Source organism: Polypterus senegalus, chromosome 3 (genome assembly GCF_016835505.1).
Source record: "Polypterus senegalus isolate Bchr_013 chromosome 3, ASM1683550v1, whole genome shotgun sequence".
Taxonomy (NCBI): Eukaryota; Metazoa; Chordata; class Cladistia; order Polypteriformes; family Polypteridae; genus Polypterus; species Polypterus senegalus.
The window spans coordinates 104,714,898-104,734,074 of NC_053156.1; the positions used below are offsets into that span (position 1 = coordinate 104,714,898).

Below are 19,177 nucleotides of genomic sequence, written 5' to 3' on the forward strand. Positions count from 1 at the left end.
TGGGTTATGCCTCGGTACTATGCAACTCCATTTCGAGCTGCGTGAAGGTTTTTATGGTAGCTAGAGTGTCAATTCTCCCATCAACCCTCAAGTTTTCCCTGAAAGTTGGAGGACTGTTTGCAAGGTCGGATGCAGGTTAACGTCATACCCAGGATGAAGCAATTACGGTTAAGGTTCTTGTTCAAGTACCCAAAGAAGTGTTCTGGCGGTTGCAGGATTCAAACCAGTGACTGCCAGCAAATCCTTACCACCAGAGCCACCACTCCACTTAAGAAGAGACAGGGATGCATTTTAAATACAGAAGTGTTTGAGATTGAAAATGTCTAAAAATATACATCTGTTTCTCTTATTTGCTGATGATTTTACCAAAATGGTTTGCCCGCATCACCTGGGCCATTTCTCTGTATAAGAAAGTTGTCAGCAGCTTCTCCTACAATTGGAGGGAGAGAAGAGAACTGACTGAAGTGAAAAATCAATGAGACAGCCACTCACTGGTGATCAAGGCTGCTAATGATAGAGAGGGTCCTGGAGCAGGAAAGATCACTTTCTAAAGTCCTTTCTGTAGACATGAAAACCTGACCTCTTTTCCCTACCTGGTAGAACATAGAGATCCTGGAGGCAGTTCAGAAAGCTTCTCTTTCAGGAGAGGAGTACATAACCCTGTCATATGTCATACCTGTGCTACACCTGTTTAACACTAATCTCCTGGCACCTGGAGAGGGTCATAGTGAGCTGTGTAAATCCATCAAGACCAGCACTGTGGATTGCCTCAATAATAAATATGCAGAGCCATCCACCAGTGACCTGTTGGTCATTGCTTCTTTCGTGGATCCACGGTTCAGGGCCAAATACATCCCAAATAAGAAAATGGATGCACTAAAATATAGTTATCTTGGAGGCAGAGTCTCTGCTTGTTTATCAGGGAAGATGTTTGTCTGAGCTGCCTCTGCAGACCAAGTAGGAGCAGCAGTTGCAAACACAGCTAAAAAGAAAACAGCACTGGCAAGCCTCTTCCAGCAAAGTCACCAGTACCACTTTCACACAGAGGGTGGCAATAGAAAATGAACTTTCTGGCTACCTGTTGTCAGTTTGTGTAGAGAGTGGTGCTGACCCTCTCAAATGGTAGAAGTCATATGAAATTGCCTATCCAGCACTGAGCCGCCTGGCGAAAACGTATCTTTGTTTGACCAGCCACCAGCTCGCCTTCCGAAAAAACTTTCAGTTGCAGTGGGAACATTGTAACCTGCCACAGAGCATCCTTGAAGCCTGACACTGTTGACTGACTAGTTTTCCTGGCACAAAATCTGAAAAATATACAGTAGGTGGCCTGGCCTGTTGCTTTTGTTCTCTTTATATTTTTATTGTTATTTGAGATGTGTACAAAAAGATGCACTGACTAAGGGATGGAATTTTGTTGATTTCATTCAATCTGTTTACATGTTTTGTTATTTGCACAAAGTCCTAGATGTTTGTACAGGACTACCCACAGTAGGAAGCACTTTGGTAAAGAAAGAACTCTCTACTTCAGTGGAAACCCACTTTTTAAAGAGCAAGTCGGCCTTTAGTTATTTTTGCTCTGTATCTTTTCTGTCTATATGTTCTTAATTGCACAGCAGTGAGTGTTTTGTTATACAGAAAAAGAAAATTTTTTTATTCAAGGAGCATTATTTAATATATGCCAATTAGTTTATTTTTGAGCCATTTCTCATATACATCTACTGCTGTATGTTAATAAAAGTGCCTATGTGACATTTATGTGGCCTTGAATCAGAACTGTCTTTTTGTTATTACTTTAGGGGAAGAAAAAATATCAAGATATATATCGTATATCGCCTTTCAGCTAAGAAATATCAAGATATTTTTTTTGGTCCATATCACCCAGCCCTACATGGAATCATGGCTTTCAAACTGGCAACATGTTAAAAAATCGGATGTTTTCAAAATCAGGTAAATTAGACACAAAAGGTATTTGTCACATTGTTCGGGTGAATTTGCAGCATAGTAAGCCACAGTTCCACTCAGTTTCTGGTATAATAGATGTCTGTAGTAAACAATGCTGGGCAACAGTAAACATTATCAAAAACAACAAAAAAAATCTCGCGTTACTTGCGTCTTGCATTATCCAAATTGGTAATAGACCCCTATTATCAGAAACTTCTGCATTAAAACATCAAAAATACAAAATACATGGGGTAAGGAACATATAAAGAATATATCATTTTTCAGAGCTCACCAGTATTAATGACTAAGCATACATCTGTCCATTTATAAACTCCAGTTATTCTATTATAAATTCTCATAGTGTCAGGGACTACCCTGACTGAATCAAGGTTAACCTTGAATTGAAGGTTAGTTCATCAAAGGGCATGTGCACACATATACCTGTGGTCACCAACACCAAATGAAAATACAAATTGGGGGAACTGAAGTGCCTGGAGAAAACCAATGAAAAGATAAGGAGATTTTTGACAACCATGTCAGAATTTGAATCCAGGTCACTGTACATAAGAGATACGAGAGTTCTCCACTTTGCTAATATGTTATGTATACAAGCTAAAAGAATCAACTTTATGACATTTACACATCAATACTGAGAGATGAATTTAATATAAATTGACAAGTTAATCCATGCATATGATATTATATATGTTTTTGTTAAGGATTATAACAGGCTACAGAATTAGGGTGCACAGTACAATTTTACTTAAATAATTTATTACTGAACTCTTATTATGATATCATGATCAGATTTCACTCTTTATTTTATATTTCAACTTAATAAATGCTTTTAGTGACAGGAAACCTAACCATTCATTAATAAATAGCTGTTTCTTTTTTGTATCTTGAAATGAGCTCTGCATCCTGTGATTAATGACTAAAGAACATCTACATTTTTGCATAATGGATCTGTGTTCAGCATCATATTAATATGATAAATAAGAGAAGAAAGCACTGCATTTTTAATTAATACATGGCAATACCAGGAAAAATAGGTCTTTCTAGATAAAACTATATTTTCAGATTTCAATAGACTGGTCATCTTTAATAGCTTTTTTAAAGAAATTTTAATAGCATTTTGTGTGCTGTAGAATTGTTGTGCCTAAGACTTCATTACACTGCAGGCGATAGAGAGTTAATGCATAACACTCTAAAAATGTCATCACTAGAAAATGGGAGGAGTACTAAAAAGCCAGCAGGTGGAGAAGGCAACATGCTGTACAGAGAGTGAGCTGTACAGCTTAGAGCTCAGATCTGCTGCTCTGCATGCATTTGGCTGGCAGCAGGAATAAGGAAGAAGAATTTTAACAGGCATACCTTGAGGAATAAAATAACTCATTGAGTGAGACTTTTTTAAAATTCTAGGTTGTATTTCTTTTTTTTTCATTTCTCATGCTTAATGCAATTCTTGCCAATATCAGCTTAAAGTTATCTGATGCCATCCCAGTTGTAAGAAGGGCACACAATTAATCAAGATTCTTCTTTCTTTGAGTGCACAGTATGCTCTGTGTCTCCTCCTGTCTATGCCTTTTACAGTCTGGTGAAAGAAAGCTCTGTGGCTTGCATTAGTCAGGCACTTTGGATAAATGACTGATAGAGGATCCTCTGAGTTCAATGATCAAAGCCTTCAGCTGAATGGGAAATGAACGTGACCGGGAAACACACTCCAGAACTGCTTGAGCGCCCTGTCAGCCTTCTCGTACCAACTTGGGCAAGTAGACTAATTTATCTGAGTTTTTTTCATCCTGATTATTGAAGAGCAAAAATGAATCTTGCTATATGGGATCTATTTTTACACTCTTCTGAATGTATCATATTATATATAATTTAATAGCAAAATTATTTATGGTCATATATTACAATTATACAATGTTGCTAAAAAAGAAGTTCTAAAATCTGACTGATTTAATAAATGCAATGCAGAACCAGCAGGAAAGGAATGCTCATACTGTAGTGGATGTTTCAGTACTTTTAAGGATTTTCAAGTTTTCAGGTGGCATGATACTTTGGTGAAGAAAAAGCACAAGGATCTTTGCAGCAAGGTATTCTTTGATGTACTGTAGGCACTGAATAGTTTAAAAAAGTAGTATAAGTTTTACAAGTCCCTGTTTTGCAAGCATAAGTGTAAAGAGATGACAAATCAGATAAATTTAAAATACAGCATATCCAATTTGACTAACATTGCACCTGCCATTATGTGATACTAAATTTCATTTTGTCATTGTTAATAGAATATTTCACTCAGTTAAATAAAAAAATGTTATGTTAATCACATTTCGATATAAAACCATAGGGTGGTGAACATTTCAAACAAACCCAAGTTGTTTTAAGTTTAGCAGTTGGTGTGTAACACATTTGTAAACAAAGAAACACAACTTTATTTGATGGGACATATTCATACAAGTTTTTGTATTAGAAAAATTATTAGAATTAAAGGATTTAAGGGGCTACTTTAGTAGTTTTTTATTATTATTTATAATGAGGAATAATTAGGAGTACAAGGGAACATTTTTAAAAGTTTGCATAAACTGCTTTATATATTTTTCACAACAAAAGCAATGAGTACCTAAAAATGTAAGATATGCAGAATTGAAATTAAATTATTATGTCTGGTAGTGTTTGATCCTGGATGTCTACATAAGCACAAATACAAATAAAAAATATGTAATACTGATACATGTATATATTATGCTACCTCAAGCAACCTTTGGTTATATATTTGCTCAAAGTATAGTAGAGCTTTTTTTTAATGTAGTGTAATTATTAATTTTTCATTACTAAAATCTTGCAGCTTGGGGTGGTTATTTTATAATTAATTTTGGATCATACTGCTCAACTTGATAATGCTAAATAAGGATATTCAATAGGAATAATACATTTGCAAGGTAAATAAGAAAGCTATGGTGACTTTTTGTATTACATCATAAAATGTATCCTCTCTCTCTGCAAGAACTATAGATGATGGCAATGGAAATGAGGCATACTTTGGAAAATGTTCCTCTGGTCCGAAACAGGCGGAGTAAATAAGTTACAAAGCGTGTCAAATATTCTGATTTGCTTTCAAGATCATAATGAAAAATTAGACTTGATGATTAGCAAGTGCGAGTCAGTTTGGGAAATTTGTTTAATAAATCAGGAAAACTGTGTTGTTGCACTCATGCAAATGTGTCTAGAAGATAATGCTTAATATTCATCCTTGAATGCTCAATTATGCTGAATACAAGAGACAACTGGGAACTTTAACTCAAGTCTGTGAATTTTTATTGTTGGAAATATATAAAGGTTTAAGGCTTGTAGTTTTATTTATGAAAATAAACAGATATCCCTGAAATTATACTGACAGAAAAAACGATATGGTAATATTAGTAAATACTTGCTAAATGACTGTTTTCTGTAAAGTTGTAATAGAATTGATTATGTTAGAAACACTATGGCCTTCTTTGCTATTGTTGTTATAATATTATTATTGGATGGTGAGACTGTATGGATTATTCATTAATGGTATATTAAAAAGTGTTTAAATTAACCAAAACTTTTTTTTTCTGAATATCACAGATAAGTGGAGTTAAATGGTTAAAATACAATGGTCTGAATCTTGAACCTTTACCATTTCAATGCCATTCAGAGTGAGAGATTGCAGAAGTGAAGATGGGGTTGGGATAGCAAAGCAAATAAATCAGAAGAAGACAGAATTAAAAAACAGTCAAAGTTTAGAGAAATTTTAAAATGTATACATGAAAGGTTAAGGAAAAAAACTGTGAAAAGAAAAAAGTGAGATTACGATTTTACCTAGGATGAGTCATGGTGAAAAATGAGTCTAACTATGAATTGTACCTCGGCTGGTATTTCTCACAGGTGTCTTTATATCCTTGTAAGTACACAAACAGAAGGATTGGTGTTTTGTGAAGGCCTTCAGAAAACAAAGATGCAAGAATCATTTTTGAGAGCTCTTTATGAATTCCTAGCGCACTAAAGGCTTGTCTGTCTATTATGAAATTCCCACAGTGTGGCAGCTATTTAAAAACTGAGCTAATTCCTTTAATTGTACTTTGACTTTTCATAAATGAATATGGAAGAGTGTGGCTTGGTAACAGTGGTTTGCAATACTGTCCCACAGCTTCTGTGTCAATGGCTCAAATTCCAACACATGCATTTTGTTTATGGTGTCACATTCTCCATTTGCCTGGATGATGTACATTGACTCCCTCACTCATCTCAAAAATGTTTCGGAAAGAATGATTTCAAATTCTGGCCGAATAAATGTGAGTGTGGTTATGTAATAAGTATTCTCTACTGTAAGTGAAGAACCCATCTTAAGTTTTTTTCCTTTGGAAAGTGAATGATCTTCATAGTAATCTATATTTGTTTGTGTTCCTGTTTTTCTGTTAGATTACTATAGGTCAGCATCAATCTGAGAAGTGTGTGTTGGATACTGAAAATGAGTTCTTTTTTAGAGAGACACTTCACAGAATCTACAGAGTACTGCTCAAGATACAGTGTTAATGTGTATCTTACTTGTAGTAAAAATAAGAACCTGAGTAGATGGCTCACAGTTAAGACAAGCCTTCTAATGAGATATGTCTTTTGACAGGGTAGGATTTGGTGGAAAATTTGTTTTATTAAAGTTGACCTTAGTTTATTTTCTCTTATCAAAACAATTGTCTTACTGAAAACTTAATTCAGCATTAATTGAGTTGGTTTAGGTAAAATCTAATAACATATTGTATTTATGGGTGGGTTCAGGAATGACATGTCTAAATACAGCATGGAAATTTTAGGGTGCCAACTGGGTTGTTCCTTTTATTGTAAATGGACAACGATAAAATAAAATAAAGAAATGACGCTCTTTGGCACGTGTCCCAAATGCGAGAATTCAGGAAGTAATGAGTAGTGAGGTTACAGTTGCTGATAGGGAAGCTCCATCTGGCGGGTTGCAATAGCCAGTAATGATGCCTCCTTCTGGGATGCCTGGGGCTTTATGGCATAAATTGCCTTTATCAGGTGGCTTCTTGGCACTGTGGAGAAAGAAGTAGATGACAACATTGGCTGCAGTGCCCCCTCTTGTCTTGGCAGGTTACTACATAACGTGACTGAGCCTGCGAGAAGGTCTTGCGACACGCATGTGTGACACATACAATTTGAAATGGGTTAACATGTTTGTTTTAAAGTACTTCATATTTATTAACTTTCAATCAATGCTTAATGCTTACTTCAGATTTTCTTTACTTAATTCTGCAATAACCAAAATGAAATATTTGCCTTCTTGAAAACTGGACACCATAAGTCAAAAACAAATTAAACAATTGAATCAATGAATTTAAGATTTAAAAACTATATAAGTAATTAACAAACTATAAACAATATAATATGAATATTTTAAAATATTGCTGCCATTTATGTAATCCATTGACATCATTTTAAAGATATGTGAATTTTCAAACACAGAGTAGGCCCACTGGCCCATCAAACTTTCTTCTTTAGCTAATAGAAAAAATGTCCAAATGTCTCATTAAGTCATCTTATACATTTTATAACCCTGTTCACTTCATTTGACATGCTTTAATGAATTCTTTTAGAGCCCCAAACTTTTACATAAAGAAATACTTACTCATTTTGATTTTGAATACAGCCAGCAATCCATACGTTTTGTAAACCTTTATAATCAAAATGAATTGTGTTGGGAGCTGCTGCTTGATCTGGATACATTGGGGCCAATACAAGTCTTGGACATTGTATTTTTAGCCCATTACTCCTTTATTTTCCTGTTGACCACCTTATGTAACAAAACAAAGTAATCTTAAACACAAGGTCATGGGAGCAATTGAGTGCAAGGCAACAATAAATCGTGAATGAGATGCCAGGTCATCTCAGGGCTCAAATCCACTCGTACACTAGTCCAATTTATGAGGAACAGCCAGTTAACATTTTCATGTAAAACTGGTGTATCGAGAGAAAATCCCCCACAGAAAGGTTGAGAACATGCAGAACTACAGACACATTACCACATTTTTTGTACTGACTGTTTTGGATACCAACTCAAAAGAAGACAAATACTGAAGATGGACTGTGTTTTAAAAATATCTTGTGCAAGGCTTTGCATTCAGCCTTTGAATATACATTCCAATATTTTGCAGCTTTGTGGTTCACATTAGCGATGAGGCCTCTGACTGTGTGGTCAAATTTTATATATATTGTGCACACTACATCATATAGACACTGTGTATTCAGCAAAACTGAAAAAGAAGTTCATAGACTTTGTAGATGCTGCTTTGTGCTACAAAATGAAGGCTTTGTATAAGGCTCTTAGGTGTACAATGAAGGAGGAGCAGAGTTTAAAAATACAATTTTAAGTGTGGATATGAACAGTAGAAAGGCCAGAAGGGCTGTAAAATATTTTAAAGGACATAAACCGAATGACAGTGTGAGGTCCAATGCCAGGCTGTGCCCACATGGAGACAGTATGACGCATTATATGGAATTGCAGCTGAGTACAAGGAGAACGGGCTGATATGCAAGGATTATTGAAAAAGGTGGAAGATTCAGTTGTTTTGTCTTATCATTTAATTTTGAGAGGTGAGGTGAGAGGGTCTAGCAGGGAATGGTAGGAGCTCAAAGAAAGCCTTTTTGATATGACTTATTATTACTCTGGCAAAGAAGAAAATACAGGATGTCAGACGTATTCTGATAAAGCACATTTCACCAGAGATGTGGAGTGAGTACAAAAGAGTTTGGTAAAGAAGCTAGATGTGAATGTAAAGAAAGATATTGACAAGTAGGGGATTGCAGCTGCTAGGGAGAGCTGGAAGAGTTTCTGGCTATTGTCAAATGGGAAATAGGGCATTTACTAGAAGTTGTTCTTTAATCAAAGGTAATGGTATATAAAATGGACATTAGTGCAATATTTTGGAAAGATGATTTAGGTTTGTTCTCCCCATGTCTGCGTGGGTTTCTTCCGGGTGCTCCGGTTTCCTCCCACAGTCCAAAAACATGCAGGTTAGGTGCATTGGCAATCCTAAATTGTCCCTAGTGTGTGCTTGGTGTGTGGGAGTGTGTGTGTGCGTGCCCTGCGGTGGGCTGGCACCCTGCCCGGGGTTTATTTCCTGCCTTGAGCCCTGTGTTGGCTGGGATTGGCTCTAGCAGACCCCCTTGACCCTGTAGTTAGGATATAGCGGGTTGGATGATGGATGGATGGATGTTTTTGTTATACTATGTAATGGAGCAGGATGTGCTATAATAGGAATTGTAATTGATTTGTGAGTGAAAATGTGATTGGTGTGAGCTTTGAACAAGGAAACTTTGATTTGTGTATTGTATTTTGTACTGTGTAGATGAAATTTACTTTTATTTAAAAAAATTAACATATTACCTTTTTGTATGTAATTCTGCATTTCTTCTCCTAGAAAAACCTGTCACACTTTCCCTTTGACCATTATCCATCCGACCATTATCCAACCCGCTATATCCAAACTACAGGGTCACAGGGGTCTGCTGGAGCCAATCCCTGCCAACACAGGGCGCAAGGCAGGGAACAAACCCCGGGCAGGGTGCCAGCCCACCGCAGGGCACACACACACACACACACCAAGCACACACTAGGGGCAATTTAGTATCGCCAATGCACCTAACCTGCATGTCTTTGGACTGTGCGAGGAAACCTACGCAGACACGGGCTTGAAAAATTACAGAAAATTATGTCAAGACTTTAGACAATTAACTTTTGACAGCCAATTAGCCCAATTGGAGAAATGAGTTGGATGTATGTTAATTCCTACTAACAACTTAAAGCAAGGAGGCCTATGAACCTGTCCCAGTTACACCAGTTATGTCTAGAGGAATGGGCCAAAATTCCAGCAACTTATTGTAAGAAACTTGTGGAAGGCTACCCAAAGATTTGGCTTAAGATAAACAATTTAAAGGCAATGCTACCAAATATTAAAGTGTATGTAAACTTGTGACCCATTGGAATTGTGATAAATGAAAGTGAAATCATCTCTCTGTGAACATCCATCCATTATCCAACCCACTATATCCTAACACAGGGTCACGGGGGTCTGCTGGAGCCAATTCCAGTCAACACAGGGCACAAGGCAGGAACAAATCCCCAGGCAGGGCGCCAGCCCACTGCAGGACACATGTACACACACCCACTAGGGGCAATTTAGGAATACCAATGCACCTATCCTGCATGTCTTTGGACTGTGGGAGGAAACTGGAGCACCCGGAGAAAACCCACACAGAAACGGGGAGAACATGCAAACTCTACGCAGGGAGGACCTGGGAAGCAAACCCAGGTCTCCTTACTGCAAGGCAGCAGCGCTACCACTATGCCACCGTGCCACCCCCAGCACAATTTGAATGTATTATTAAACCCACTTATCATTAATGACTTTTATTGGCTTGATACATATCTACTTAACTGTATTTCTATTCTGTTAATTTTAAATGTGTGCTGGTATCAAAAACTTTCCACAGTACAAATTTCATGTACATTTATTTGTTGCTGTTTCTTATGGATTGAATTGTCATTATTTACAGTATGTATCAATATATAATACCTTTAATTACAAACATAAGCTTGCTAAATTCAGTTTCTTTGCTGTAGACTGCACAGTCTTTTGAATAGTGTTAGCTCCTTCCATGAAGACTTTTCATCCTCATGTCCTTTAAAAAGAAGCTTTCTATTGGCTAATTTCATTACAGAACAGCTACTTTATTATTTTTTCCCAAAGTCTTCTTCCAAAGCTTCTGAGAAAAAATGTGGAAAGGTTTTACAAGAAATATTCAGGAAGAGCTTAAATATCTACTGCAACTAGTGCCACAACTCTTTAATGATTGTATGTGATAAAAGTATAAAAATACAAAGCCATTAAAGAACTATTTGTAGTTGAAAGAAGCTTTGAATCAGTATGATCTTTTATACAACTAACCTATTATTCAAGTTCATATGAAAAATGATTTACAAACTATGTTAACTGCATACATCCCACTGGTTTCTACAGTTGTGCATAATCATTATATAATTATTTTTATTTTGTTCCTTTGAATGTATATACAACACGTTACAAAAATCATTGCATTAAAAAAATTAATTTCTAAAATAAAAAATACTACTATTACATTATTGTAACCCTAAAAAGATTTTTATTAACATATACAGGTGCACTCACTAACATCATCCTTGAGTCATTGTTTTATATAAAGTTAAGCATTAGTTATAATAGCAAGTTCCTTAAGTACACTACATTTCACTATTTCATTTCAAGTTATTTTGAGAAACTAATGAAGTCATTTGAGAAACAGCTTTGTTCTAAAAACTTACAAAACTAGGAAAGTTGATTTTTTAAGAAATGTTAAACACAATGGGCCGGTTTCCCGTACGGGGATTAAGCCTAGTCGTAGACTAGTCGTGCCATTTTAAACCTGGATTTATTGAAGTAGCTTTCTCACACATGGATTACAATAGTCTCAGACTTGCACTAGTCTTGACTTAAACAATTGGATTTCTAGAAGTAGAATTAGACCTAATCCAGATCTAAATTAAGTCTTAAATTAAACCTGGTCAGAAGCAGGTTTAACCTCAGATTAAAAACTGCTTGCCTCAAGGCTCACGTCCACAGTAGCAAAAAATGGATTACCTTGACTATTTCAATGACAGTAAGAGACCACCACCAAGACCAGAAAGAAGGTTGCTAAAAGACAGGAGCAACCCACTAAATGATTTTGATGATTTACATTTTCTTGACCGTTTCCGTATGTCAAAGGAAAATGCAACAGAAATAATTGGTTTGCTGCAGCCCAAGCTTACAGGTGACTTAGTCAGAGGCACCCCTATTTCTCCTTCCTTACAAATATTAATTACCTTAAGGTTTTTGGCATGTGGAACCTACCATCGGGAAACTGGGGATTTGTGTGGTGTAGGTGAATCAACAGTGTGCAAAATAGTACACAAAGTCTGCAGTGCTATATGTGAACTGAAAAAGGATTTCATCAAGTTCCCAAATGCTGCTGAACAGGCCACCTGCAAGGTAGATTTCTATGAATATGGGAACTTCCCTGGAGTCATTGGTTGTATCGATGGCTGCCACATTCCCATCAAGTGTCCCTCTACAGCAGATGCTGAGGAATTCAGAAATCGTAAAAACTGGTTTTCAATAAATGTACAAGGAGTGTGCACTCCCACTATGCAGTTCTCCAATATTGTTGCACGCTGGAAAGGTTCAACTCATGACTCAAGGATTTTTCACAACTCTTCTTTATATACTCAGTTTGAAGCAAGACAACACTCTGGAATTCTACTTGGTGACAGTGGGTATGCGCAGACAAACTTCTTGTTCACCCCTTATCCCCATCCAGTCAGACCAGAGCAACAGCGCTATAACCAAGCTCACATTCTCACCACAGGGCTAATAGAGCACATGTTTGGTGTATGGAAGAATCGTTTCCAGTGTCTCCGAAATACACTGCGGTTTGAACCTAGGAGGTGCTGCATTGTTATTATTGCAACAGCAGTGCTTCATAATTTTCTTAAACGGTGCGGCTGCCCAGACCCTGATATTGAAGATGATGATGACCAACATGTCCCCATCCCTGAGCTAGCCAATGACAGAAATGGACTTGCTTACAGAGATGCTTTTGCTTTGCAGCACTTCTCATAAATGTGCCTTGAATGATACATAAATGATAGACAGGTAAAAAATTTCAGGAAATTTTTTTTATTTAACTGAGGTTTGGTTCCAAAGACAATTGACACTGCTGCTGCTTCATCTCTCTCTCTCTCATAGACAACTCAAGATGAAGAATTTTCATTTTGACTTCATGTTCTTCTTTTAAATATTTTAATTTACATTCATGGAACTCTATGGCAAGTTTCTCATGAATGGTCATCCTTTTCCCTCTTGACCTGCTGCCTGGATTAGAGACTGCTGGATGCTGACTAATGCTACCGAGGAGACTGGATGCTGCTGCATGTTGGTGCTGGCTGCTGATGGATTCATTTGAGCCTCTTGACTGTTCCCTGCGCCCCCCAAGTCCTGGGTGAAGATCAGGTCATCTTTGTATGGAAGAAAAAATCTAGTATTACATTTGACTTCAACAATAAAGGTCATTACGTCATTTTTGTTACAAGACATGACTTGCATTTAATTACTGTATGTTGGATGGGATAACACATGTTACTGTAAATGAGACATGTCCTATCAAATGAGTCTTTGAAAGATTCCTCACCTGAACTGTCCAAATGGTCATCATCTGGAATACCTTCCAGGGGTTGCTGACTTTCAATAATCCCAGCCAACAAGTCCCCCAACTCCTCTGTGTCTGGTGGAACTGGAAGTCCCCCACCTGTCTTGAAACGCTCCTGACGCGTAGCAGCAGTTGTTTTTTTCAGGTTTATTTTTATGTTTTCCACAGGACCTTTACAAGATAATATACACTCTGAAGTTGGAGTTCTACATAATATTGTTTTCTTTTTACATTTCATTGATGAAAACATTTATAATTTACTGATTTGTAAGAATGGGGCAACAATAAATCATACCTGAACTTGTTGGAGTGTCCGTTTGGTTACTTTTTCATTTGAGTTGAATTCATTCAATATGGAAATCCATGCTTTCTTCTTCTTGTTTTCTGTACCTGAATCATGCTGTTTGTTTTCAATTACAGGATAGTTTGATACAATTTGATTAAAAAGGGTCTTCTCAAATTCACTGAAGTTTTTTGAGCGTTTTCTTTTGTCTTTATCCATTTTTTGGTTAAGTGTAATGACTCCTGTTCCACACACTCCTTAAGACTAATGAATTACAAGTATTCCATACCAGGTTTTTATAGCAACCTCTCCTTAGCCACATGTGCATGCCATTAATCTAATCGGATTTCCAAAAGATGATCTCACTTGTCCTTGATTACCTTAATCTGAGACTCTGTAGTCTAGAACTAGTTAATCCAAATTTAAGCAACATCTCAGAAAGTCAGTTGTTTAGTGTGGATTAATTTAAGTAGAATTAGCCTAGTCCTGGTTTATTTTAAGCCCTTAACGGGAAACTGGGCCATAGTGAGGTTATACTTGCAAATTGCTAAATAGCAGCCTCTTTGGATGCAAGAATCATCTTTGTTTTGTCATTCGTACAAAAAAGATGATCAGTTATTCGAGTAAATCTGTGTCATATTGAGTGTAGCAACTATCAGCCATCTTACCCATTTTCAAACCACTTTGTCCAGTTACAGAGTTGGTCAACACCATAATCATTCCTGGATGGGACACCAATCAATTATGCAATGCATCAATTTTGAGGTAAGTCAGTAACAATAATCAATACAACAAGGGACACTGGAGCAAACCATAGAATCTAGAACATAAATTCCAGGAATTCTGGATAATGCCCAAAGTGCACATCATCAACTGCTATGCCTAAAATTGAAACTAGCTATGTGGCAGGACCACTGACTTTTATCTTAAGTTTCCCCACAAAAGTGTTCACTTTTGTCGATATATAATAGTTGCCTAACGTATATAATATCATGAATAAAAAAATAGTACATGTTAATTTCATAAAACTAGTCACCCTTACAAAAAAGGTCCATTCAGCCATCTATCCATTTTCAAATCCATTAATCAAGTTTTTTCAGGATATATTTTCAATTTACAAGCCTATAAAAACATAAGGTTTTAGTGTCTATATGATGTAGTGTGCACAATATTAAATAATATTCTTATATAATGTGTTTTGTAATTAAACTAATCTTAAAAATTATGCTTATATTGGACTATATAAAAATTCCTCCTCACTGAACTACCAGCAATAACGAGACTGATTTATATACCACAGTCTTATGCAATACAAGTTACAATCAGAAATTATAATACTATAATACACTATAATACTACAAAAATACAAAGCGTCCCATTTCCACTTCAGTATACATAAATGTAAAGTATAATGTAATAAAGGCAAATTTCTTTCATGTTAAATACTGTATTTAAATTGCACAATAATTTATTCAGAACTACATTTATGCATGGTCTTTGGATTTTGTGAGAAAGTTTCATTGTGAAAATCAGCTGTACAGGGGTGAAAAGATTAAAATCGTATGAATTAAACACAGTCAAAGTGAGAAGTATTCTATCGATCAAAGTGACTCTACAGCTACGAAGGACAAAGAATTGTGGGAATTTGAGGTTCAAAGCTCCGCCCATTGACCTGTGCTATTAGCATGTTGAGAACTTGAAAATAAAAATGCAAAATGGAAATTCATTTTACTTTTCATTTTTGCAGCTTCATTGCGGCTCAGGCTGAAAATGAAATCGCAAAGGGGTTTATTTCATTTTAATTTCAATTTCTGCAGCATTCTTGCACACAGACTTTGAAAATGAAATTGCAAAAGAGAGATTGTATTTTCATTTTAATTCTTGCAGAAAATATCCCTCCCATAAATATAACCCAAACATATTTTCAAAAAGATGCTTAAGATACTTGTAAAGATAAGTGTAACATTACCAGATAAGCAAGAGAAATATTCTCATATACATTGATCTAATATTTTGTTTCTTCTTCATTTAATTTTTTAATCTTCATGAGAAGAAAATAAAATGGTATATAATTTTTGTATAGTTTATTAAAGCAGTTCAGAAAATGTTTACTAATACATTTAAATCCATCTTTAGAAACTACTTTTTAAAATAGTTTCTATATTTTGTTTTACAACAACCATGCATTTTTTACATAGACCAGTGTTTTGTAGTAACCTGATTTAGTATTCATTAGTATAGCCACCTTTTGTATTACTCATTATTTCGGAAATGTGCAATGCTATGGTATCCCCAGGGATGTTTATGTGAAACATACAGGTGGTTCATTACATTCACCAATCAGCAATGTAGTCTTTTATCTTTTAGGTATCGCGTATAATAAAGATAACAACAGTAGACCCCCCCGCAAAGTCGCGGTTTAGGGTTTGTCGGACTCAGTTTTTGAGGATTTTTTCTTAGAACCTAACTATTAATTTTTTTAGTGGAAAGCGCAAATATCCTCCGCAATTTTTTATGGCTTTTTTTCGTGGCAGTACTGTGCTGTAGAGAGAACAGGAAGCAACCGCTGAGGGAAACACGGTTTGGGATGGTAAAAGTAGCCAACCCGAGAGCGTTATTCATTTCTCCTTGCTGCTGATTGATTGCTACAATGTGACGCGTCTCCAGGTGAGTGGGTTTACCACCGTTGAGGGAAACGCGGTTTGGGATGGTGAAAGTTGCCAATCCGAGAGCGTTATTCATTTCTCCTTGCTGCTGATTGATTGCTGCTTTTCTATTTTGTTATTCTTAAACGCACAAGATGTCACCGAATCGCCCTGCACCTTCTAAGGCTTCTGGCACTGAACCTAAGCACCAGAAGAAGTTTAAAGTACTCCAGGAGAAGGCTGAACTACTGGATCTGCTCTGGGAACTAAAAAGTTATGCTGCAGTGCACACCACTATGGAATAAATGAAAGCACTGCATGCTACATAAAGAAGAACAAAGCAGCAATCTGGAGTACTGTATCTGTAAGTTTCTGTGATAGTGCCAAAAAGGTAACCTTAAGGAATAAAAATATTGTCAGGATGGAATCTGCCTTGGCATTGTGGATCACCGACTGCAGGAAGAAGAACATCCCCTTGGATAGTAACATCCATGAGAAAGCATGGAAATTGTACCAGCAGTTCGCTACAGGAGACAATGTAGCAACTTCCCATCACAATTTTCTGAAATCTATAAAGAGAAGCCAGCATGAAACCCCGCCAGAAGAAGACCCGTCCAAAGATACAACTCCTCCTGAAGCAACTGAATTAGAGGTGCCACCCAAGGAGTTTTAAGTCCTTCGCATCGTACTTCACAGCTACTTTATCATCATCATCAATATCATTCATCACTGTATTTTAATTAAAAGAAATTATTATGTATTTACTCTACTTGTAACAAAGAAAACTACAGCGCATACCAAAGAAAACGCGCTTGCATGAATTACAGTATGTATAGCAGTAACATCGTTATTTAACATTCTAGCACTGCGGGAGAGATAGCAGTACAATACTATACAGTAGACAGGTTTACCTTTACATTCTGTTTTTAGGTAATGTATTAAGGTAATTTGTTAGGTAATGTATTAATGTATTAAGCTGAGTTTACAACGAAATTAAAATGCTTTGGGGGCATACTGTATTTAGGGTTTAAACTATAAAAATGGGTATTTTTCACAATTCGTGGGTGCTCTAGGAATGTAACCCCCATGAATTTTGGGGGTGTACTGTATATCCTAATGCTTACTGAGATCCTCTTAAAAGAAGATGTGTCCATATTTTTCTATCATTTATTCTTGAACATATTTTTAGCACAAGATTTACAAGGAGTATATTGTGTGATTTCTGACTTTTACTATTCTTTAAATGCTAAGATTTAGATTACACATAAGGAGATGGTTTTGAAGTCCATCCATCCATTATCCAACCCGCTATATCCCAACTACAGGGTCACGGTGGTCTGCTGGAGCCAATCCGAGCCAACACAGGGTGCAAGGCAGGAAACAAACCATGGGCAGGGCGCTAGCCCACCACAGGGCACACACACACTAACCAAACACTAGGGACAATTTAGAATCGCCAGTGCACCTAACCTGCTTGTCTTTGGACTGTGGGAGGAAACCCACACTGTCACGGGGAGAACATGCAAACTCCACGCAGGGAGGACCCAGGAAGCGAATCTGGGTCTCCTAACTGCAAGGCAGTAGCACTACCCACTGCGCCACCGTGCCGCCAGTCTATAAATCTTAAATTATATATTCTGTTGAATTTTATCATAATGTAGAGTGGTGTCCTGCTAGGAGGGGCAGAGGTGAAGACTATTGTGTTGTTTAGCAATGCTATTTAACTACATAATAAATGTTCAAAATGATTGCATTATGTAAGCTGAGTCTGTCACTATGCAAATTTCACATTATTATGTAGTGCATATCAGGAAATAAAAAACAAAAAATGCAATTTGAAAAAGAGTTTACCTTGATTTTGAAATTAACTACAGCATATTTTTATATTAAATGTATATTTTGGCTAAAAAATCTCTAAATTCCTATGGTAGACTTGTCTCAAACCAATTACATGTGTAACATTGTACTTTGAGTTAAAGTGCATAGTTTGACCTTTCCAAAATGTTAATGAAGATGATATTTCCATTAAAGTATACATTTAAATGGACTAGTTTTTATCATCAGCTGCCCAAATTAAATTTACATGATAGATTTTGCAATAAGAAAATTCATTTTATAACAATTTTACTGGAAAGTCAAAGCAAAAACACATTTCAAAGACATATTGTTTCCTGTTGTAGTTTTGTTTATAATAGTCAAAATGATTAATAAAATGTGTCTCACATTCAGAGGAGCATAGGTGGATAGCTGTGGAGTTTTAAAATACCAGAGATGAGAGTAATAGTGGAGCTAATAAAGAGGATTCCTTCATCTGAAAAGGCGTAAGAGTTTATTTCTAATACAGTACAGAATATATAAAAGGTAAAATAACTCCTAACAACTTGTAAATTTATCCCAGATCATTGAGGACCTCTGCTCCTCAGACCTACCATAGTAGGATGTGATTATTCAATTTCATAGCCAGTTCCCAAATATAATGAATTACCTTACCTGGAGGTCATCTTTACATTTACAGTACCCCACTGGTTACAATGTGGAAGTCACATATTTGAGGATTACCGAATCTGTGCACATTTAGGTATTTTTCCCCAATTTGTTGTCTTTTTCATTTTTTCCTTTTATTTTCAGATCCCTTCTGCTTTGAAAACTTCATGATTTTTGCATACAAGCTAAACACTGTTTTCACTCTCTTTTTATCTCCCCTGCCTCCTTTTTAATTTGTATATCATCAAATAAACATTTACCTCTTATTTGGATCTGGACTAATGATATATCAAAAAGCAGAAATATGTTGAGACCTTATTTCCTCTAAGAATCCCAAACCACCAATTCACATAATTGCAGTTCATCAATAGACAGTATTTTAAATGAATGCTACCACCACTTGACAGTATCCATTTTGCCATTTCTGTTTTTACTTTCACTTTTTTATATATTTTAGAATTGCCCTAGCATCTCACCTTTTCAGACTTTATCTGTTCTTTCCATTGTGCTTAAACGTTTGGACTGT

The 19,177-nt window shown here is 36.3% G+C and overlaps 1 protein-coding gene across 3 annotated transcripts in view; it reads left to right on the forward strand.

Annotated features, from left to right (window-relative positions):
* Positions 1-3,212: 3,212 nt before the first annotated feature.
* sntg2 (syntrophin, gamma 2) overlaps positions 3,213-19,177 on the forward strand; it is a 732,424-nt gene continuing 716,459 nt past the window's right edge. For all 3 annotated transcript variants that reach the window (XM_039747723.1, XM_039747724.1, XM_039747725.1), the window contains exon 1: positions 3,213-3,709. In XM_039747723.1, coding sequence (XP_039603657.1) covers positions 3,641-3,709 — 69 coding nt within the window. In that variant the 5' untranslated portion in view covers positions 3,213-3,640. The remainder of the gene's footprint in view (positions 3,710-19,177) is intronic.